The sequence below is a fragment of the Barbatula barbatula genome (genome assembly GCF_947034865.1).
Source record: "Barbatula barbatula genome assembly, chromosome: 19".
NCBI classification, from domain to species: Eukaryota; Metazoa; Chordata; class Actinopteri; order Cypriniformes; family Nemacheilidae; genus Barbatula; species Barbatula barbatula.
Genome location: NC_136782.1, coordinates 18,725,892 through 18,750,074, shown reverse-complemented (window position 1 = coordinate 18,750,074; position 24,183 = coordinate 18,725,892). Strand labels below are relative to the sequence as shown.

At 44.1% G+C, this 24,183-nt stretch overlaps 1 protein-coding gene across 1 annotated transcript in view; it reads right to left on the bottom strand.

The window, feature by feature from the left end:
- Positions 1 to 220: 220 nt before the first annotated feature.
- kirrel3l (kirre like nephrin family adhesion molecule 3, like) overlaps positions 221 to 24,183 on the bottom strand; it is a 37,318-nt gene continuing 13,355 nt past the window's right edge. Inside the window, exons 2-15 of the mRNA XM_079480865.1 lie at positions 14,083 to 14,235; positions 13,236 to 13,385; positions 11,333 to 11,490; positions 9,607 to 9,757; positions 9,015 to 9,120; positions 8,660 to 8,808; positions 8,053 to 8,180; positions 6,812 to 6,938; positions 6,206 to 6,306; positions 4,806 to 5,004; positions 3,070 to 3,177; positions 2,766 to 2,875; positions 2,527 to 2,616; positions 221 to 2,362 (exon numbers count right to left, since the gene is read on the bottom strand). Coding sequence (XP_079336991.1) covers positions 1,871 to 2,362; positions 2,527 to 2,616; positions 2,766 to 2,875; positions 3,070 to 3,177; positions 4,806 to 5,004; positions 6,206 to 6,306; positions 6,812 to 6,938; positions 8,053 to 8,180; positions 8,660 to 8,808; positions 9,015 to 9,120; positions 9,607 to 9,757; positions 11,333 to 11,490; positions 13,236 to 13,385; positions 14,083 to 14,235 — 2,222 coding nt within the window. The 3' untranslated portion in view covers positions 221 to 1,870. The remainder of the gene's footprint in view (positions 2,363 to 2,526; positions 2,617 to 2,765; positions 2,876 to 3,069; positions 3,178 to 4,805; positions 5,005 to 6,205; positions 6,307 to 6,811; positions 6,939 to 8,052; positions 8,181 to 8,659; positions 8,809 to 9,014; positions 9,121 to 9,606; positions 9,758 to 11,332; positions 11,491 to 13,235; positions 13,386 to 14,082; positions 14,236 to 24,183) is intronic.

Here is a 24,183-nt window from a genome sequence, read left to right as displayed (position 1 = left end):
TTGATGCGCAGACAGCGGGGCCTTTGGGAATCACATCCGTCTTTATAAAAAAACTCGCTGTCGCCGCGGGACAAGGAGAATCAACATAGGCATCACTGCTAATTTATGTATTCATCAACTCATAAAGCCCCGGTATTGTGCGTCCTCATTCCCTCATGCCATTTGCCATTTCCCCATTTGATGCGTGTCAAACCCACTCCAGTCAAAGCAGATATTATTTGAAATGGTTTTATTTAAATATAAATATGTGTACAAAGTTACAAGCAACAATAGCTCATTTTTAGCAAATAAAATGATTTAAAAAAGAAACGGAAGAAAAAAATGTCAATTAGTTGTGAAACACCTCACTTCTGGCTCTCCGAAACTGATAAGTAACATATGTGGTCGAAATCACGGTGAACCAAATAAAGTCAACTCAAAGATATAGATATAAGCGTTTATAATATAAAGGTACTTTACAATAGAGCAGCTTACAAGCTGTACATTAAGGCTTATATAAAATATAAAAATAAAGACAAGCAGTGTTTTGTTTCACCTATCATACAGTTCGTTTAGACTATTTTCATTTTTCCGAAACGGAGCCGACCATTCAGGCTCAAAGGAAAATGGCAGTATGGAAACCTGCATGTCCAGGTATCCAAAATCGAATTGAATCAGGGTGCAGTAAGCGGTTTTCTTACACAAGGAACAAACAGATGAGAAGAGATGCTGAATACGTTCACATACACACATCTGCATGCAACAGACAGGAGTGAAATTCCCAACAATTTTTACAGTCGTCGGAGTGGCTCTAAGTGGATATGGATAGTACTGCATTTCACTCGCTAGTAGGTTTATCTTTTTTATATCAATGTAAACATGTTCGTGCAACCTGACGGTGACACCGATGTCATCAAAACAATCACCTTGGCACACTCTGTCTTAAATAACATACAGTGGTCACGTGAGGAACATTACAAGAGTATTACTGCACACCGCAAGGCCATGTGGTAATTTAGGTTTGCATGGCTTCATTTAAGAAACCAAAAGTCCCAAAACGGGCTGTACTCTGAAACAAATCCTTGAGAGTATAGCTTAAAAAAGACCACACCTCTAAATTGCTAAATATCATCTTTGGGGGTCGGCCAATCATTTCCATCAAACGGACAGAAAAGCATCTTATGGTTTGGTCCATAAGAAAAGTATTCCAATTCCAGTTTCCTGCACTGGTCTGTTGAGGCATTACATAGATACTCACTTGAGAGCCCGAAAGAAGTTGCGGACCGCAGATGGAGCTTCTGGAAAAATAGCGAGAGCGCACGTGCTCGACTTCCTTTAGCTCCCCTGCTTCGTGGATTGAACCCACGTTATGTAGGCAAGACCTGTTGTCATTGATACACAAATGTGCTTACAATTCCATCAGCATGCCAACAAACACATGTATTTTTTACATTTTGTACTTCATGTATATTTTGATTGTTTTAGCGTAGTGTCATGAAGGTTAGCTCAGGAGAGCCGTTCCTTTCTCTCACAGCACGGCCCTTTCCAGGGTCTGGAATTGTCAGTGCTAGAACATATGTACGGAAAAACAGTGTCGCACAGAAGAATCAAAGGACAGTGTTCATTTCTCCTGAAGTTCACCATTTGGATGGAGGAATTCACATTAGTAGCTTGAACTATCAGGTAACCCTTCAAGTTTGAGTGGCACATCATCAAGTTGCCCTTCGACAGCAAGAAAAGCAAAGACCGCATTTCTCAAATCCCAGTGCATTCGTGACTCTCAATCTGATATTTGCTTAATCCCTCCTGAATCCAATTCAGAAGAATGTCTGATCTCAGTCCTTGTGTCGTTGATCATGCCAGTCCCGCGGCGGGTCTTTTAGAGAGCCAATCACACGTGAGTCTGCATGCGTTGCTGCGAAGGCCGCCCGTAATCAGACTGCTGCGACACCTGCGAAGATGCGTACGAAAAGCGTGAAGAGCTGGAAACTTTGCTAGCCTCGTCTGAATGCTCAAACGTGTCGACCTTCTCGAAGGAGGCGGGCTTGACGTAGCTGGTGAAGGCGCGGCCGTAGGTGGCAGGCAGGTAGGCAGAGCCAGCGTATACTGCCTCCTGGGGGTAGACTCCGGGAGTTTGCTGCTGTTGGGGTTGTTGCGGCTGCTGTTGTTCATAGGTGGTGCGTGCGGCTGGGGTCGTGTTATAACGCTGGGAGAAGTCATACATCCGAGGCTGAGTGGAGTGCTGGCCATACAAGGGGCTCGGCGAGGGGAGCTGAGAAGGAGTGTAGACCGGCCGAGAATTTGGTGCGTATTCAGAGAAACCGGTTCTGGTGATGTTGCGGTCGTCGTGGGCCCGCACGTTGTAATAGCCATTGGTGGGGTCCTGAGAAATGAGGAAAAGAACTTGGTCAGATTTGTGCTAGCAATTTCTGGTTTTCTTAAACATGATCCAAGCTTGTGGTGTAATACAAATGGAATGTCAGTTTCGTCAAATCTTTGAAAACAACATAAAACCTTTTAGATTTCTTGCTTTGTGAAATGTAATACCTTGAGATCTGATCTCTCATCGTCTTCTTCCTCCAGCAGGTCACTGTGCTCCGTGCGAGATGTTCCTGGAGACTCGCTGCTATTTGGCGCCTGAGACGGGTACAGAGATTTGACCTTAGTGATTCATTTCAAACCATATTTTACATTTCAAGTTGACCGGTGTCATGTAAAAAAGTCCAACACTGCCTTCTGTCTCAACAGTGAACCGTAAATTGTACAGTCTTGAAAGAGCAGCTCACCATAGGCTCCTTTACGTCCTCTTCGTCATCATTTCCACGAGCTGCGTTGTGATCGCTGTGCACGATTTGTACACGGATGTCACTCTTAGACAGACGTGTGCCCTTTTTGCCTGGGTGGAGAAAAAGAGCAGGCAGCGGATAGAGATTAATGAGGTGAGAAGATTTCCAGAGAGGTGAAAAGGTCATGGCTGATCTAGGCAAAGAGGTTCCCTCACAATTACCCTCTGTCTAGTTAGTCTGAAATTTCTACTGTTTCGTGTTTTCGAGGAAAGGATAAAAGTTGACATCTGACCTATAACCTCACCTTTAGCAGTGTGGCGGCAACAGATGGAAACCAGGGTAATGACACAAACGATGAAGACGCAGCCTCCTCCCACTGACGCTCCAATGATGATAAGCAGGGGAAGAGCCTCTGCGGAAGAAGAAGAGAGTGTGAGTGAACTGAAATTACTTCTAGAAAGCTCAGACCGGCCATATTTCTAGATGAACATGTATTTGAGCCAAAAACAAGGAGGTTTGCTTTGTATACTAATAGCACATACTGGCGTGATCATCTTTAGCGGTGGATTTGTTTAGCTTTATGAAACAAAAGAAATCCAAGCAGGGACTACTGAGAATCGGGAGAAATGGGCTTAATTGTCATGAACATGTCACGAGGCATGAAATCTTAATGGTTCAAAAAAATAGGGCTCATTCCGAATTTCGTTTTCCTTTTGATTTTAGAGTAAAAAAATATGACTTGGACATGTTCTTGACAGTTTTAAGTCAAATTTACCCGTAGAGATTATTTCCTTTTCATTTCATCATAGGCACGTCGGTTCTCCGGACCATTTGGGAAAAGCTCTCCGCCTGTCAATGCGTTCTACAGCCGTATTCCCCTGCCCTGCTATACTGCATTCAAACTGAAGCGGCACATATAGAAATTAATCTAGCGTGATCTTCAGTGGCATCATTGGACCCGGCTATTGTCTCTAATCTCTGGTGGAAGAGGGGTAACCAGGCCTGACATGCAGCGAGGCAGCCGAAAGTAATCTAATTAGAGATTCCAGGAGATAGCACTGTCTGCCTCTCCAGAGACTTGGCTCTGCTGCCTTGATGCAAATTGCTGGCGAAGACCTTATTTTTGGTGTCTCCCAGTACAAAGGCTCGAGCCGTCGACTGCGCTCTTAGTCTTATTTAAGCAAATTTAAGACGGTGCACCGTGCATACGAAATGAAACGGCCAGCGAAGCGTCACAAACGTCGGATGTTGATTGAATTCATTCGGGCTCAAAATCTATACCGTTGTTATGGAACGAATGTATTCATTAAGTGGACCATCTCTTGATTAAATGATATCGATTCGCTGGTGGATAATTAAGATAAGCACGGGTAGCAGGGTGTTTTGAGATGGGATTCATGCACGGAGCTGACTCAAACTGGATTATAGCGAACCATCGCTAATCTTAGATAAAAGCCACTGACTCCAAAGGTGGACAGACCCGACAACTTACTGTCAGTGTTTTGAAATCATCCATCCTTCTGTGATTAAAGTGAGGGTGCCAAACAGAGCTTTGGCACGTAGTCAAATCTAAACTTTGCCACTTTCCTCACTTTACGTTATTATGCGCTCCTTCCTACAGTTTGACTCTCAAAACTGAACTTCAAAGTTCCCAAACACACGCTGAACTTCATAACCTGTCAAAAGTTTGCACGTTTCTCAAAGCCTTAAAAACTTTTAAACATTTTTTGATTGAAAGGCTTATGCTTAAATGCTCAAACTTTGTTTTGTAGACAAATATAAATAGTGCCTATATATGCATTTCTTACAAAAATTAATTTGTCATTGTTAATTGGACTGAATAGTGAAGGGAAATCAACCACTTCCAACTACCCAGGACCACCTCCAATATTGTTTAAAAACCATGTTGGGTCGATAAATATGTTGAATACTATGTTATTTTAGTATTGCGTTTTTATAACTTTATAATTTTACTATGTGGAATAAAAGAAAAAGAAAGGAATGAAGTAAAAGAAAGAATAGGTGTGTCAGAACCCATACCTTCCTCTTCCAGAGTGACCAGTGCAGTGGCTGTACCAAATCGGTTCCATGCGGTGCAGTTGTATTTAAGTTGGAAATCTTGGGCCAAAGTCTCAGAGAGGACAAGCGAGGAGATGACTCCACGGTCACTGTTTACCGTCTGCACTGAGAAACGGCCAGAAGAACCAGATGACAACATCATGTCCCCAAAGGTCCAGACCTATGAGAAGAGACGGATATAAAGGCGTTAGGTAACAGTGTTAACTCTCTCTCTAAACATTCGGCATCCTTCACGTGGGACCATGAAAAATGTTTCATACCATGTGGAGTAGGGTAGTCAAAGAGGGGAAAGACAGACGTTTCAGAAGCTAGTGCGTTTATTTTCTTAAGAAAGAATGCGCATGAATGAACCGTGCACAATAAGACCTGGATCGTGTATTAACATTGTCAATAAGGACAGTTTTGATTTTAAGCGGATTTTTGTATATTCAAGCCTAGCCCAGCCAACGCAGCAGAACATCTAAAGTGGCTTTTTGAACATAACAGACTTCAGGGCGCAAATGCAAATAAAAGATTCATCGCCCTGGTAGTAGATGTTCAGTGTCTTAAGCTCAGTTTCAGGGATTAGAATTTTCCTCTCGCTCCTTTCCGCTGTTATGTCAAATTGGTTATCCACCAGCGCTGTGCCTCGACTCGTGAAAGAGCCTCGTGAAAATATGTGTGAAGAAGACAAGCCGCTCCGGTCTGGGATCTCACAGCTACTCGGTGAGAAAGAACAAGCGATTGTTTCTTTTCTTCACCTTCCCTGACGAAGAGGTGAAATAGCGTGTCTGAGACGACCTCCCACGACTGGTCTAAGGTGAAGGAACAACAGCCAATAACACCCTCAATCCCCTCCTATCAGTGTGTTGCAGTTTTTTCCCTTGCTTCCTTTTCTCTTTCTTTCTCCATCACTGCTTGTTCTAGGCTTTTAACGTTATCCTCCTTCCATCTGTCTCTATTCATTTCTGTTCTTCACTATCTTTGGTTTGTCCGAGTTAGATCCTAATTATCCACTGAAAGGTCTTCCCACGTACAAGGGGTCACGGGAGGTCGGCGCTGCTATGCGCTAATTGCTTGGCGTTGGGAAGGAGCCTTAGGGGTCCGAGCTTCACACTGCAGACCCTGGCGTTAGCACAGTTCGCCTCTGCTTGCTTGAGGGTGAAAGAGGTGAGATACAGGATACGCCTTCTCGTGGAGAATTCTCTATTAGGGCAGCGGGGCTGTGCAACCGTACATGTATGTGTATATGTGGGTGTCAGAAGAGAAACACGAACAAACAGGGAAGAATGAAGAGACCGCGGCGGTTGAGGCTACGCTTAGCCTCAGACAGCTAGCAAACACACACAACCATATAGACAGAAACGAGAGGGTGTACTTACAATCTTGTCAGGGGGTGGGCTGCTTCCCACCAGGCACTCCAGCTTGCCCTTAGAATGCTTGACAGCCTGCTGCGTGGCATCAGCCGTGATGATGGGAGGGCCTGAAGGGTTTGTGTGTGAGAGAGAAGACGAGATGAAGAGGGATTGTACTGAAGTTCACAACTCTTTGAATCACACACAAAGCTTCCAAGGCAGTATCCTAACTTAAAGAACTTCATAGGGGACTGAACTGGAGTGCACTACATATCGATTTTGTGCACCACACAAATAGCATATTTCACGAGCGGCGCCCGGGAGACAAAGCTAATGACACATACAAAATCTATTGGAATAGATTCAAAAAATCTATTAGATTGAACTGCTATTATTGATATTTTTAGTATCGAATGATATGTTTTTTTATAGCTGACATTTCTCTTGCCGTCTTTTATAAATGTTTTGAGTTTCTTGCGATACATTGTGGTCTTGATACATGCCTATGATGCTTTAAACGCTGTCTAGGCAGGCAGATCACTTGATTTTAGAACGGGGCTTGTCCGGATAAATCAAGGGAGAGAAAGAAGAGAGAGAAAAGGCGACTGAAATATAAAGACAGGGTTTGTTTACCGTTGACAGTTAGAGTTACATCCCTCTCTGCCACACCGATCCGAGGTACGATGGCTTTGCATGTGTACGTCCCAGTATCCTCCTGTGTCACTGCTTTCAGCTGCAAGGTGTTACTGTTGCTGAGCACCTGTTATGTGAAATAAAAGTGGGATGGTCAGATTTTTATCGGGTGACCACAATCCAAACGTAACGCTACACTTTGAAATACAGACTGCAGTACTGTCTATACAAGTGTGATGAAATTTCTCATATTGACGTCGCTTCAAATCTTTCTACCAACTCGAAATTAAAATCATTACCGCACGTCAATATTTCCACGGGATGGAAGGATTGCGTAGACACGCAGCGCATTGTTTGTTCCAGACGGATCGAGCTGTGGCCCTCCGAGACCGCCATTACCATTAGTGGCAGTCATCCATTTTGTTGCTTGTGGCTCACACAAGAGAAAGACCAATGCCACCAATACCAAAGGGAAAGCATTGACTCGGCGTGTAATTTTGTCTGCAGCAATCTTAATTACTGTCTAAAGCACTCCAGCCTGGGTCCTCTGAGTCAACCTACTGCTCTAATTAAACCTACCACAACGGCTGTGCGCAATTGTTCCATAGCGCGAGCAGATACTAGTGCAATTTCGCCTCCGGTGCACTGGCACATGCGCCGTGGTCACTTGTTAGGAGGCATTGATCATTAGAGCGCCCTATCATCCCGTCCTCCCATCTCAACGCAGGCAAACTGTGATTAATCCGTTTAACACTCCCCTCGATTTTTCATTTCGCCGGCACTCATCGCATTATCCAATTAATCCATATCTTGTGGCGATGGAGTGAACGCGCTACTTGTGGAGTCAGATCGGCCCATTCTGAGGAAGGGCAGGGGTGGAGTTAACTGATTGCCTCATCAGAACCTTCTGGCTCTTCATCGCTCTCTCTCTCGCTCGCTCGCTCTTTGTTTGCTTTCTCTGGCTCTTTATGAAATCCGATTAAGCGGCTGGAGAGAGACACTTACAGGAGAGCAGGCTGATACATTTCAAATGTCTACCGAAGCGTAACTTTCATTTTAGGCTGGCAATCGCTTTAGCCATTCGCCATAAAAAGGATAGTTACGGTTTTGCGAGTGCTCGCGAAAAATAGCACCCATTGACTGGCCAACTCAGAAAATCAAGTGTAGGTCTAATATTGAAAATGAATCTAAATATGATTTTAAAAGGGTGGTTTCATGAAAAAAGAAGGGGGTCACCATACCACACTGGAGCCTTGTTTGGTCCAGGCCAGGGTGAGGGGAGGGTTGCCCGTCCACGAGCAAGTGAAGGCAGCGTCCATCCCAATGTCCACCGTCAGGGGTTTGGGTTCCGTCAGCAACCTGGGGCCAACTGCAAAATCAGAGAATGGAGAATTCACGCTGCGGTCTAGTACATTTCATTACAGTATATCGGTGTGCACAAAAGGAACATGAATCCCATTACAATGTTCCCATCTGCAATCTTATTAAGAAAAATATGCAGGAACGCATGAAGGAAATGAAGGTCATCAGAAGGAGTGCCTGTGGGGGGTTCGTATGGTTTTATATTTAAAAAGGAAAAGATGTGACCATTTATTGTTACATCTTATTTATTCTTATATGAAAATGTATCATGCAGGGCCACGTTTACAATATGTTATAGCGAAAAAAATGCTGTTAGACTGGCCTAAATAATAACATTTCTTGTTTAGAGGCGCTGCAAAATGCATTTTCATAACCAACCATTGCTTCATTTCTTCATCTCTCCTTCGATCAATGGAAGAAAAGCTTTGATTGCATCATTAGTTTTGAACAATAAAGCCTTAGTTAGACTAACAGAAGGTTACTTACATTGTACGTCCACCAAGGTGCTGACGTTTGTACTCCCTACTGAGTTGGACACTTCGCAAGAGACTGGGTCTGTAAAGTAGGTGTGGTCCACCGTAACCTCCAGGCTGTCGCCGTTGGCCTCCGATATGGGAATCCCACCCTTAGACCATCTGTTTGAAACAAACAAACAAATTCTTCTCATTTCTTTGCTATTCAAATATAAGTTATGATTATTTACATCCATTGGAGCACCAAAGCACAAAGGGTTTAATCCGTGATTCATATCAAATTTGCGATTTGCCCTCAAATTCTGATCTGTTGAAGTGGATAATCGGGGATTATGCATTGAGTCTGTTGTGATCTGAAATGTGTTTACCTGTAACCTGTGATCTCAGGGTTGGCAGAAGCAGAGCAGATAAACAACACTTTCGCTCCCTCCATCACTGTTTGAGGCTGAACAGACAGAGTCACAGCCGGGGGATCTGGAAGGAAACATGCGGGATTAGATTCACTGCAGCAATAGAGGCATTACAAACCCTTCCCAATGACTTTACTGCCAAGCTCCAGGTGTGTAAATCTTGGTCACAAAATATTTTTTAAACCTGTTTCCTTGTCCAAGTGCGTTAAGCCATAAAAACACTGCAGATATATAAACACGTATTCATTCCTTAAACCAAGACCTGTCGCTTGAAATTTCGCTCTCTATGCTATTTTATTTATTTTAAACGGACAAACCAAACACATATTTTAACATTGCCATAGTTTCATGTTGGAAAGAATTCTTAATAATTTATTTAAAACACAAGATATTGCTTTCATAAATATTGCAATCATTGCTGTAGAAGCTCTTTGTTTATAAGGTTAAAAACAGCTGCCTTGCTCCTGGCCGGTACCTACATAATTAAAACACTACATGTTCTGATTCACAGAGGAGTAATGTGCACGTGTAAAAATAAACGTGGACTCACGCTGAACGTTGATGGTAACTGAAGTTTGGCGGCCTGCAGGGGTGGCAGGGTTTAGGACCCTGCAGGTGTAAGTACGTCCAGAATCGCTATCCTCTGGCACCATGGGTAACAGGCTAACCGCAGTTTCTCTCTTGCCGTCTTCCATCAGACTCTAAAAGAGACGGTGTATGGCGGTTAAAAATACAACACAATATAAATCCTGGTGGAACATTGCATTAGCTGCTTGAATAAATAAAACCTTTGAAAATAATGTCAATAGGCGTTTTTTGGCAAAACTATCCACATCATTTCTCCTATGTGTTGTACATTTGTATTCAAATACAAGACGGTTGACAGACATCATGGCTTTTAATGTGAATGTAACTTTCAGTGAAAATCTATTTCGCCCTAATAGTTTGGTGTATACTTTCTCCTAAAAAACACTCCGAAAAAACATCATGTTATCGCCGCTCAAATCGCACAGACATAATAATCTTAATCTAATTGTCCTATATTTCCTGACGTACAACCTAATTCAATAAGAAATTCCCATGATGCCCCTAATCCCATTAAATGTTAAGCCTGTGCCAGCACTGTAGGCTGAGCATTGCGGAGAAGCCGGCATCAGTTTAGCCATGCAGCCGTGTTTTACGATGCTGCCGGGGCCGTTCTGCCGCTAGCACGTTTTCCCAAAGATCTGTCTATCAGCTCTTCCCGCTGCACATCATCTTCAAAATCTATTTATTGTGTGCAGGAAATCAATACGGCTAAGTGGAGAGAGGTGTAAAGTCTAGGCAGATTGCTGCTTGCTGCATCTAGAAGAGCCTAATGGAGGATGAGGTGCATTTTTTGGTTTGGGCTAAACTAGAAAATCAGAGGGAAGACAGACACAGGTGTAGGGGCATTACGGGAAGACAGTTCCCTGGAGTGCCGGGGGGGGGAGCGAATCGATGACAGGTCACACGCTTAACCTGAGACACGCTGAAAGCCTTTTGATGCCAGATCGAGTCGCCGCCTGTCATCAGCTTTCCACTTTCTTTCCTTCTCTAATATCTCAGCCAGCCTCTCGCTCTCTCTCTCTCGCCGTGACTCCCTTTATCACATTCCTTTACTTTCCATCCCTTCTTTGAGATTTTATCCAGTTTATATCAAAACAGCTTTGTGTTTTCCTTCTCTTTTTCTTAAACAAGCTCCTCCTGTGTTCATTTTTCCCTAATCTGCTTCCTACGCTTCGTCCATGTCTCTCCCTCTCTATTCTGTTCTCTCGATTCACTGCTAGCTCTTGCCCCCTTAAACGTGTCATTTAGCGTCGTTTAGCGTGGTCAGAGAGCATGACAAATGTGACACTTTCGCAGTTGCGGCCGGTTCACGCTCCACCGCACTTTCCATTGTGTTTGGGCATTGTTGTGGCTGATTTCCCCCCTCTCTTTCTCTTTGCCTCTCTCTTAGCTCTTTCTCTCAGCGGAAACTGTATCAAACGCTTATGCCTGTCTGAGCTTTGACATGCTCCAGTTATGCTCGAGTATTAGAGCGAGAGAAAATATAAGCACAAAAGAAGGAAGCTCGCGGTGGGGTGATGAGGATGTGCGGAGATTGAATTTGGGAAGGAGCGAGAGTTTCAAGCTTAGGGTGGAAACTGTGAAATAGACCTAATGTGAAAAGCAGGTACAAGAGAGGAATCGTCTGGAATCAGACATTGTGACTTCAGAGTGTTATTGCTCACAGACTGATATGCTCACAGTCTTACCTTTGAGTAGGTGGCGTCGTGCATTATCTCTCCATCTCGGTACCAGGTGATTTCAGCAGCGGGTTTGGCTCCAGATGCCCGGCAGGTCAAGTTATGAGGGGTGTGAGCTTTCAGTTTGACCACCGGTCCTCCCTCCACTATGGGATCTGAAGGTGGTACTGTAAACCAGAAGAATCGTGTTTTCAAACTTCTTTTCAACAGCCACTTACAGGCATTAAGTTCAAGTTATTTCCAAAAACAAAATGTATACTATATTATACTAATAATATTTTGTATGCAACTGTGAAAGCAACTACAACTGTGAGTTTGTACAGTCTTTCCACACACACACACGAATGATACACTCAACGGTGACGGCACCGCCGAAGCATTTATTTTTGCTGGTTAATATTTGACTTATACAGAACAGACTGGAAAATGGACAGAAAGATTGAAAGCGACTGGCTCTATCTGAAAACAGGTTAAGACACTACTTGGGCCCTCTTTACATGGGTGAGATTTGTCATTATGAGTCTATTTACAGGCACTCCGCCGCAGGCCCGTTTCATCTGAATTACTGATTCGTTCATTTGTTTGCATGACTGTGTGCAAGCTTTGGGCAAATAGTGTCTGCCACCTTTGATGAAAGTGTCCATCTCGTGAAACACACGGGCGCACACAAACACAGTTCTCTCCATCCTTCTCATGGACACACTTCTGCGTCTTTCCCGTTTCTTTTCTCCGAGCCAATTTCTGTTTTTGTATCAGAATTGTCAGAGGTCTTTTCGTCTGTCCTGCCCAGGCGTTAATGGAATCCGTGCACGAGGTGATTCTAATTTCCATGCGGATTCCCTCGACTGCACTCCTGTCGTTGACTTCTTTGACTCTGCTGGATTGCTTCGGTCTCATCCAGCTGCATTGATTTCCCCACATGCCCCGGCATGCACGCACACATGTGAACGCTCACACATGCACACACACACAACTCGGGAGCCGTTGATTTGCTATGCACTGGTTTTGGAAATTGGTGCACCAAACATCAGCAGCGTGCACAAAGCCTGTTGTTGTAGCCTTGCTTTTCATCAGCGTGTGATGGTGGGGGTGCCAACTTTGCTTTGTTCAATTAGAGGTAGACTTCTTGTTACTGCACAGCTTGCAGGATGTAACTCACTCTCACAGTGGCAAGTCTTTAACAATGTCCCGTATTCTTAGACCCGAGGCATTTTTGCAGCACAGAAAATCTTTTTTTTTCAGCAATGCATCCTAGCCATGTCCTAGTCGGGCCACCAGGTGTCAGCAACGCAGCACTGAGCTAAAACCCCCGGTGCTCGTCTCCCCCCCACACCATCTTCATCCTCCCCCCACCACCCCCAGTTGCTAAATGGCGGAGAATATGTAGATCAATCACATAGCGTTAATGTAAAAGCAGCCCTGCGGTAGATGACTTCAGCGAGTCACTGTGAAATGTGCTAACTGTGCAGACTTTGACTTTTAACCATTCACACAAGTCATTTGTGACTGCTGCAATCACATTTCCCTGGCCCTTCACCGTGTTAAGTGTCAGGAGGCTACTGAGAGAGAGAGAGAGGTGGTATATTTTCCTCAGCGCTTCTGTCGATTTAGTTTCGCCTGCTTTCAAAAAACAGTCCTGTTGTAGCGTGATTTAAAATAGCGAATAAATAATGAAAGCATGACTTATGATTGCATTGGGGGTGGGATCTTGCAAATGTTTTATGCAGAGAAGAGAAATTTGCAGCGTTCCACAATACAGGCAGTATTTTAAATGCTGCTAATGAAATTGGGGACCGTGAGGAACGTTCTAATCCCCCCGCTTTGAATAATCAGTTACGGGAGAGTTATATCCCAAAGGTTTTCAATCACACTCACTCACTCCTATCAAACACACACGCTATGCGGTTCTTACCCAGCACTGTGAGTTTGGCTCGGTGTGATCGTAGGCCTGCCTGCGTGGCTTGACACTCGTAGACTGCATCATCGGCCAGCTCAGCCGAATCGATCACCAGGTTGTGCTCGCCTGATAGCGGGTCTCCCATCAGAGAATAACGACCCCAGCCTGGTAATGGCAAAACACAAAAAACACACTGAAAATACAAACACTAGATTGGAGAAAGTATTAGAGCTCGGAGCGACGACCCGCGAGGTGGCTCGCTCAGGCAGCCAGATGATTATTTCAAAAGAGACAACGTTAACCGTCCAGGTCGGCACTTTTCAAAGCTGCTGGGGAAATCATTTTAAATGTCAAAGCGTGACATCGACTGTGATTGATTCTCCACATCAGCCCCACCAGACGGCTGAGATGATTAGACAAATTAAACGCTAGTTTGCATTAGCCGCAGTGTTTGTTTGCCACCTTGTTTCGTCGCCTAATAGAGCCGCCTCAGAAGTAAGGCAGTGACATTACTCAAACACACATCTGCTGCGGAGAAGAACGGCTGCCCTTTGCGGTACCTGCCAATCTATGATTGGTTTTATCTCCCGGATGCTAATTGGAAAGGGAAAGATGGAGATAAGAGAGGACTAAGCCTCAGTAAATGGACTTCAATAAGGATTGTGTACCTCCTCGGGGGAACGGCATCGTTTCCGTCTCGCTGCTTGCTCTAAATTTGGTTGACATATAGAAAACTGGGTTTCTAGCTAATTACGAAGCAGTGTGCAATTTAGAAGCACCTTGAAAATTAATTATGTTGACATCATTTTTTTTGCGTTTAATGACCCAATGGTAAAAAACTGAAACGGAGAACTTCTCCTACCAGGTAAATCTCGTTCTCCGCCCAGTGCTAGGCCATCTTTGGTCCATTGCACCATGCCTCGATATCCCACGATCACACAGGGCAGGGTCACTGATTGGCCGGCGACCACCACTTGGTCCTGGGGCTGCTGGGAAAAGTAGGCTGCTTCAGACACTGCAGAAAGAACAAAACATAGCAGCAGCAGATTAATACCTGGGTTGCTATTTGATATTATGATGTAATTATGTATCAGGATGCACGGTTAAGCAATACATTAGGAGCAACGTATGGCTGCAATAACCTTGTTCAATACATCATCGTGCTTCATGATAATAGACAGCAGGTTGACTCCGTGCCACGGGCTGTGGAGAGTATATATCAGGGTTTTTTCTTATCAAACTGGTTACATGCATCGTTTAAATAGACTAGTAGGGTTATCACGGCAAACTACAGAAAGGCTCCTATTCCTAAAACGGACGTCTATGTGTCTTATGCCTCTAACCAGTCCAGCTTTCAGGTCAGTGATTTGGTACAAGGAGAGAGATGGGAAAGCACAGAGCACATTAGCGTGATAGTATTTTAGCGCTGATTCAGCAAGAACCATTGCAGCTCACATTCACCGTCACTCTGCCACCAGAAATACAATTCCGGTTGCAGAATGAATCACAGATTTCCCTACGCACCAGGAGCGTTTTACCTTTTTACTAAACCAAATTCATTCACTTGTTCAAATGAAGTTTTAAAAGGCTGTGCAGGTTGTTTTTCTCCAGCATTAGTGCAGACCAGCAAGTGGCATTTTACAGCCTGCAAACTGATTGATGCAGAAAGGGCTAGTGTTGCATCATCTTCAGGGCCGGCCAGAAAAAAGCAGTCCACAACACATTTCACAAGACTTTGGTTTTCAGCACTTGGCAAGGAATCTGGGCGTCAGCTGGTCATGACTTATTTAACTCTTTCCTGTGCCCATATGGCAACTAGCACAGAATGACACGGAAAAACGACGTCCCGTCGAGGCCGGGATTCGTCCACCACTTCCTGGGAATGGGGGGTGTTGTGTTTTTGTAAAACTGTATGTTAAACAATCAAAGCAGCCTTTAACGTCCCATGAGGGCCATCCGTCGAAGGCTGAGAGAGACAGAAAAACACGAGAGATGGCACCTGCCGCTTCACCGGCGTATTATTTATTTTTTTATTTACCCGCTCTGCATTTGCATAAAAGCTGCGTTCCTCCACTATACACACGATACACGCGGAAAGACAAAAACAACAAACGGTCTGAGCCAACTCGTCTCTTTCTCAACAGCACTTTCATGTACACACACAGACTTCTTACACACATTACTAGTGCAAGAGCTTTATGATTGGATCTGGTGCATCATGAGCCCCCTTGAAAGTAGAAAGATGGCAACCGGCCAGAAGTAACTAATCCATTCACATGGGATTTCACAGCGAGTGAGAGCACAATTTGATGGAGGTTTAAGAAGGGGTGGGCTTTACCGGTTTTTAGAATAGAAAAGGATTGCCCCCCATTTTTTTTCTTTTCCTCCCTTTTCTTTGGCCTTTTATTTTGGTGTGGTTAAATAGGAGAATGGGGTGCCGGTGGTGGATAAAGAGGCGTCTATTCAGCTTGGGCTGAAACTTCTCTTTTTGGACTAGGGATGTTTAAACAGACAGGGTAGGGGGCCCCACCCCGGGGGGGCCGGGCAATACGGTGAAAGGAGGGCAACATACGGTGGCCAGAAACACGCCATTGTCCTCTTGTCCCTTGCTTTTAATAGGCCTCTTCATTTCCAATCAATCCTGCTAAATGCAGGTTTAATAGCTTTTCAATAGCGGCTTTTCCCCCCTGAGGGAGCCCGGGATTTTCTTTCTCCTCTGTACTCAGCCGCTCTCTGTTGTTCTCGCTCACTCGCTCGCTCTCACTCTCTCTCTCTCTCTCTCTCTCTCTCACTCACTTCATCACTCTCGTTGCATTTCTTTGAGCTGAAAAGGGGCTTCCGAGCTTGGCTGACAGAATTTGGTCGAGACTCAATTATCCACTCCATCAAGGGGTGCAGCACAGTCCATCCATCCCTTCTAACCTCCTACACAACCCTCCCCACCCCATCCCATGGTCTGTCTCAGAAACATACGCTTTGTCTCCCTTCGAGGCAAAGGCCAGTGCAGATTTCAGCTCTTTCAAACTTCCCCTTTTCTCCCACTTGTGTCAGCGCTCTTCTTCTTTTGGATGGAGACAGACTGGCAGTAGAAGAAAAATAGAGCAATGTGAAGAAAGGAGGAGAGGAAGGTAATGATATTATGCTATCTCTACTAAAACTCGCTCTGAGTACTTTAAAAAAATAAAATAAAGGGGCAAATCAATACAATGAACAAATATTGAGTACAATTGTATTGCTGTTTCAAAATGTAAATGAGAATAAATAAACATGATGTGTTCTGCCACCTACTACCTCCTTCCCTTAGTTTACCCTGTAATCCACAAGTGCCCACCATTCCCATGAGAACTGTGAGAACACAAAGCCAGATTTTCCCGGAAAAAGTCTCAATGTGACTACAGAACTATATATTTCACCACAATTTTAGCAAGATTGTAGCATTAAAATCATAGTGATATCTTTAATTTAGTTTGTGCCTAGTTTGTCTTTAAGCACTGGAATTTCATTTTACATAATTTCTTTAATGGAACATAATAAATAGTTCTTGGTCAGTCCATTATAAGAGTTGTTTTTGCCATTGGGCCATACTCCAGGGCCTGCCACAGGAGATCAAAAGAGCTCAATAATATGACTTTTCTGTCAAAAACGAAGTCCTTCTTGACAATTTTACTAGCGGTAGTATTTCAGAGCCGGGCCTTTAACCGTATGTTTATATAGAATCTTTCTTTCTGTACACTTCTGCCATCCCTGGAGCTCCACTTCTATGAGATATTGAGTCTTTTTACAGATTCTGTAATTGTGTTGTGCTTCTGGGATTCTCCCTTTTGCATCAGGTACTGGATGAACATCGATTGCAATTAAAGAATCTTGCCCCAGCATCTAAATGTTTACGAGCGGTGATAATTCATCAGCATGAGTCGATGTTTAAGGGGCTTTGTACATTCAATAGTTCCTCTTTAGACCCCTCGCTGAGATGTTCCAGCGCTCGTGTCTTTAATCGCTCTCTCACAAACACGGCGAGCCGTTCACGGCCTGGGATCGTGGCCGTTACGCACGTGAACGATTGGCCGTATTAGCAAAATCAAACGCATTTTTCATAGGCCTCGCAATACACGTAGACGTCAGCGTGCGAAATCCCACATATACACTAAAATGAGTTCACACCAAGGGAGGGATCCAACGCTCTCCAAATCTGACTCGGAGAGAAGCTCAACAAAATATTGCGTGTGGTTAATGAGTCATTTAAAATTGGAATAATTCCTGCTTGGTGAATTAGCCAATTCTTTAACGGCATGTTAGTGGCTTAATTACATGAGTTCATTCCTGACAGAGAAGGGAAGGATGAAAGACGAATAAAAAAGGAGGAGGTGTTGAGATGTAGAGGAGCAACGGTGGGAGAAAATTTAACAGTTTTTGAAAGGAACTTTTTGAAGTTTATAAAGCAGACCCTGCTCAGCGTGCCCGCAAAGAAACGACAAATCTGAACAAAAGTTCATAAACGAAAACGGAACACGAGATAAAACTCAGATCAAACAAAGGGCTTGGCATCAACGGGACTTTGCAATGTCACTCATGAGGTACCAAAACAAACAAACAAACGTCTATGGGATAAGACGAAAAAAGCCATCTCTAAACCCACGGCGTGATTTGCTCCACAGTGTGTGGCATCGTGCGCCCATGTGTTTATACGCTCCCCCTTCCCCAGTAACAAGGTCACAACACACTTGGCCTGATACACTTTAATCCGGATTTTTTAAAATGGAATATCATTTCACGGCACTGGATGGAAGCGGAGAGGAGCGAGTGTTCGTGTGGTGGCGTAAATAGGGCAGGCGTGCTGTGGGGATTGCGGCTGGCATTCGGTTGCCGATTTGACTTGTTTTGTCACACATTAAGTGCAGATGCAGCCGGGCCTGACTCGAGCATGACATATTAAACAGCTTTGCTTTTCTCTCTCACTTTACCCCACTTTCTCCAGGCTGTTTTTAGAGACCAGGATGGATCTGAAGGGAGAGTCGTTCACTGGGACGAACAGATGTTAACAACCGTTTCTCTCTGGTCTACACTCGCTAACATTGAACATTGGAAATCTATTCACCCTCATGCCATTCCAAATGTGTATGACTTTATTTTGAATGACAACATTTGGCCCCCATTGACTACCATTGTACAGACACTAAACCAGAGACTTTTCTCAAAGTATCTTCTTTTGTGTTTTACAGACCAAAGAGTGATGAAATGATGACAGAACTTTTATTTTTGGCTAAACTATCTCTGTAATGCTGAAACATTAAATTCTGCTCTCCTCTTAAGTATAGAAAACACCTCAAGCATTGTCCTCAAGGCTGTCTAGAAGAGAGAAAGAGAACGAAAGAAAAAAGAACAGATAAAGGGGTGAACGAGTGCAGCGCAGAACAGAAAAAAGAGAAGACTAGTGCGAAAAAGTAACTTGCCGGATATAAACAGGGCTGGCTAAAAGCGATCCATTGTGCCTGCTTCAGATAAGGCAACTAAACCCAAGCTGGAAAGAGCTGAGCTCAATTCTGTGCCATGGAATTATCCTTTTGTTTGGTGTGGTGGGAAGATTCTATTGTTTCGCTCTCACTGAGGAGGGCGAGTGTGTGGTGGCGTGTACAGTAGTTTAAGCACATGACAGCAAAGTCTTTGCACCGTTCTCTTGGCTCCGTTTTGAAAGGTCTCTCACGACGCTGGTAAACAAAGCCGTCTCTTCTTCCCAATGTCCAAACAAACGGAGCCATGGGCCACCAGTATTTGTTTCTGCAGCTTCAGATCCTGCCACAGTTCATCCTTTTCTTCCCTCTACCCTCCCTTCCCAGTTCTCATCTTCTGCACCTTATCTCCTGCCTCGCATTCCGGTCGGCCCTCTCTCACTTTCAGTGTTGTTTTGTGTCTAAATTGCAGGCTAACAGCTTTTTAAGAGCTGTTTCGCAGGGGTTTAATCCTTCTAGCCTCTTATTCAGCCTGCCGTCTATTGTGAGAATGCTGGTGCGGTGCGAGACCCTTTTCAGGACGACTATAGTGCTCATCTGTCCATCACACCTCTTCTTCTGTCACTCCCTCTCTTCTCGGAGCCCCTGCGATTCTTTCGGCTAAACCCCCATTTCGCTTTCTCCCCTCCGCCAGGCCTGATCCCTGGCATCAATGCTGAGCAGGCCCCTTTTCACAGTTACATAAGGTGTGACAAATTGTTGATTTGCCTTCTCTACGCCTGTTTCTTCTTCTCTCTTCTGGCCCTCGCTTACTCCTCTCTGAGCTATCTCTCTCGCTCCCTTTCTCTATTTTTCTGCATGAAAATTTTGGGGGGGTTCGAATCAGCCTGTCAACTGGGACTGTGAAACGGATGATTGGAGTCCGTAACAGCGGATCGAGGGAAATAGTACACGAGAGCTTGTAACGGCACCTATTCAGGTGGGAATGAAGGAAGACATTTGCCAAACTATATGCAGGAACTAAAATGTTAAAGACATTTTTCGACATTGGCCAGTACCCAAACAACCCAGGCAACAACATAGCAATGCACTCCTATCTACAATCCTTCCTATTGTGACACAAACCAGTCATGATTTCTTAAGAAAATCTACTTTGAAACATGACGAAACCAGTCACAATAAAAGCATTATCAGATGTTTCGACACAGCCTTGTAAAGGTCACATGAACAGTCTGATGATAAAATCAGAGTGTGTGAGTATGTATCTGTAAATGTGTGTATTTGTGTGTATTCATGAGTGTGTATGTATGCATGTGCATGTATGTCAGAGATAAGAATTTAAGTGATATGTGTGTGAGTAAAGATGTCTATGTCAGAGATTAAAAAAACAGGTGGTGATGTGTTTGTATGTGCAGCATGTGTGTGTATGTTTATGCATTTGTGTGCAGCCTATACATATATATATATATATATATATATATATATATATATATATATATATATATATATATATATATATATATATATATATATATATATATATATATGTGGCTGTGTGTATATATATGTGTGTATATGAATGCAAGTATGCATGTGCCAGGAAATAAGAAGGGTAGTGGGGTGTGTGTAGCATGCATGTGTATTTTAGGGTATTGATGTGTGTGTGTGCAACGTGTGTACATGTTTGTGTGTGTGCAGTTGTGTCTGAACGTGTACTTCTGGTCCTCAGTGTGCGACATAGGTGTTTGTCACGCACTCTTCACTGCCGCACTGCATCTCTGGTGAGCATCAGAACTTTCTGAGTGTCATTATTCCAGCGCTCACTTTCTCACTTTTCCACTTCGGTGTCTGAGAACTCTGCTCGCTGATGGAAAGCTTTCCGCTAGGAACACAAAGATGCTGGGAAAAACCAGAGAGGGATGGAAGAGGGGGAGGGAGAGATTGTCTCTACACATCAGCCAACTGTCTTGACACGATGTTGATTGAGCCAGTCTTGTCATTTCATTCCTGCTGGTCTCCTGGTATTTTCTGTAGACGGTTATTGCTGCTGTTCTCCCTTCTCTCTCTCTCTCTCTCTCTCTCTCTCTCTCTCTCTCTCTTCCTCTCTCTCACATACTATTTTATCTACTTTCTGTGCCACACTTGTCTTATTCTCTCCCTTTCCTACAGCACGCTCCCATCTTTCTTTATATCTTACTAGCTCTCTTTCGCTTGGTCTTCCACTATGATGGAAGATCCAGCTTGCTTTAAAATGATTAGCGCCTTGCGCTCTTTGCATAAACGCGTGGACCGTTGTATGCACAAGCAGCCCGCCTCGGACGCATTCACCGTGAGCTGCCGCACAGATAAATAAATAAAATAGGGACAATTTAATTAATAAATAAACAAGGCTTTTATATGCACGCTCACTTCAAGTTAAAAAAAGCAACACTGTTAATACGGCAGAATTATTAAAAATCCATAAAGACAATGAAAAGATCACATTTAAACATGCCTTTCCTCCTTTGCCTTTGTTGATCTCTTTGCCCCGCACTCAGTTTCAGAAAGCAAAGCAAATGAAATGAAAACAAAGAAATTCAGCACTTACGGTCAGCCACTGGGATGCTAAGCTCCATGCCCTGGGGTGTCAATTAATTGAGTCTGGGGATTTGTGGCCTACACTTTCTAATTGAGCCCAGTGGAGGCCCCTGTGGCTCGCTGTGATAGAAGGAACTGCATTTCATAATTAATACTTTTTTTCTCATTCCGTCTTTATTATTATTATTTTATAATGAGGATGCGATGCTGTAAATGTATGCATCTCATTAGAACTGAGAGTGCTCTGGCTTGCACCAGAGAAGAAAGGCAAAATAGCTGTAACCTCACTTGAAAGTGGCATATTCAAGTCTATGCGCACGGCAGTGTGTTCGAAAATAAAGAGAGACGTTTCAATGACTACCTTGTTAAGGTTGTTCAATGCGTGTGCTTCTTTAAAGCTCGGAGGTTAATGTGGCACTGGCAATTCTGTCGAAGCTTTCCCTAATTTAATGTTTTTCTATTTCCTCCAACCTCAATGGAAAGGAAGAGAGTGAGGGCAAGAAACAGGCCCGGCACGAGTGTTGTTTCTGAAGAGTTTCATCAGGATTCCCCGTGATGCTCTCTTCATTTCGCCCATTTCTGATTTTTGTCCCATTCACATAACACTCTAGGCCTACGATTAAACAAACAGCTTCTTTATTTTGCCTTAGGTGGTTGAACCAATGACCCACTTCTACATCGGTTAAAGAGCTGACGCAAGTTCACGGACATTCTTTAAAAATCACTGTGATTAATCGATATCTGTGGTTTTCGCGGTTTCCTCTTTGTACCTCCTCAATTGAAGGTGGCGAGGGGTTGTGTTGTGTTATTAAGAACCAACTTTCATCAGATTAGACGTCAAATGTTCTTTTAACATGACGGATGATGACCACAAGAAAGTGGCATAAAAACCTTACCTGCCCAACTCAATAAATCCTGCCTTGCTTGGCGCGAAAGAGGAGGGAGGCGTAGAACGGGAGAAAAAAGTAATTTCCTGAAACTCCATTTCTTTGGTGGTGATTAGCAAAGAAGCGTAATTAGGCTGAAATGTGAAGTCAGGATTTTTTCGTCTTTACGGATTGAACCACTTCCTCTGGAAAAATCTGGCCCTGATGAATGGATGAATGATTAATGAGAGAACTAATAAATCAATTAATTATTAAAGCATGCACTCTGAATGGGAGAAAGAGAGATAATGCAGAAAAGGGAGCGAGTGTTGTTATAGGAGCCACACATCGTCTGATTCTGTACGAGTTTCACGACCATGGATCGGTGCCATCGCACAACCCTAAAGCAAAGAGGTAGCGAATGTTGCCCGCTTTATTCCAACTTTTCCAAACTCGCCCTCCCCATTAAACTAGGACACTCTATCAATCTTTGATTATACTTAGCGTGGGCTTTGACTGCAAGACCAACGGTGGGAAAGCCGAGGCTGTGCAGCATGGCGTGATGTAGGAAATGTGGGCCGCGCCGGTAACAATGATATACCGTAGCGTTTTCCAGTCAAGTTTGACCTTTTTCCTCCACCGATATTAATCGCTGCAGAGCCCCAATGCATACCTGATCTACAGTATTTCTCCCCTAGGAGCCCTGTGCACTTTACAGTGCTGCTCCTTACTCTACACATCTTTGCTTAGTGTTCTCTATCATTCCTTCTTTTCTTTTTCGTTCTTTTACTGAGACTACCCCCACCGGAGAGCACCTTCACACAGGGATGCGCCATGCTGACTGCTATTTTACGATTGGATGCGATTGTTGTGGCCTTTTAAAAATGAGACGTGCCCCTGTAAACCCAGAAGCCCCCGGTGAACTAAATGCAGCTTAACGTAAGAAGACCTGCCTCGCCATATCCAGAGATACAGATCTTTATGGCCGTGGCATTATTAGCCGAGCATCTGAGCTTAAGAAATGGACACCAAGCTTTGAAGAAAGTCTCCTGGGGGCTTTGAAACCGGGCAACCTACAGAAGAAGTCTGGGAAGAAAGAGAGGGAGCCTCAAGGCCGTTTGGCAGGATTGTTCCTAGTTAATGTGATGGAAAATGCCAAGTCCCTCTCTTGCTCCCCTCTGCTTCCTCTTTTCCTTTCCTTCTCCTTTGCTCTATCTTCCTGACTGGTGCTATGCAGCCGGTGTGGAATTGCAGATTTTCCCGGTCTAAACCAAGTGAAAGGGGCTTTGTCTCTCTATCATTGAGCAAGGTTTTGGGACATATGGTCTCAGTGTGCCGGTTCCTGCCCAGTGCTGCTGAAGAATGCAGTGGGAGGGACACTTGACCCCCCCAAGCTCTGCTTTAACACCTAGTGTGCATGAACTCAGCTTGTGGCGCGATGAACTTAAACACTTCATTCATTCGCTGGAGATATTTTTCCATCCTGTCATCAGCTTTGAATGTTAACTAACCATGGGAGTGTGGGATTGGGGGCGGGGTATGCGTGGATGCACAGATGTGAATGTTTTCGCAAATTCATTTGCTAACAACCCACCCACGCTTGTTTCATCAAACATGTTGTGTTTTAAAAAAATCGTACCCAAAACAACTAACACCCCATTCTGTGCATAACCACTCCTCACAGCTCTCTTTCGCACTACACATGCCGTTCGACCAGACAGTTCAGCGGACAGAAGTAATAGATGGACGCTGTCTAGTGGTGGCGTAATCTCGGATGCCCAGACCCATATTGGAACGTCTCGGCGTGTTTTCCTGTGATAAGGCTTTTAATTAAGTGTCTAACAAGGACGTCTCGGGGTGTCCATCGAAGAGACACGGCCACCTGCGTACAATCCCATTATCAAGAGAGACGGGTGTGAGAGAGAGGACGAGAGATAGGCAAGAACACCGAAAAGCAGAAAGAGATGAACAAAGCTACGCACACACTGACTTTCACTCTGTAGGATTCAGACTCCCTTTATGGTCATGAAAGGGACACGGACGAATCTAAATCACGATCAATGGCCGCTTTAC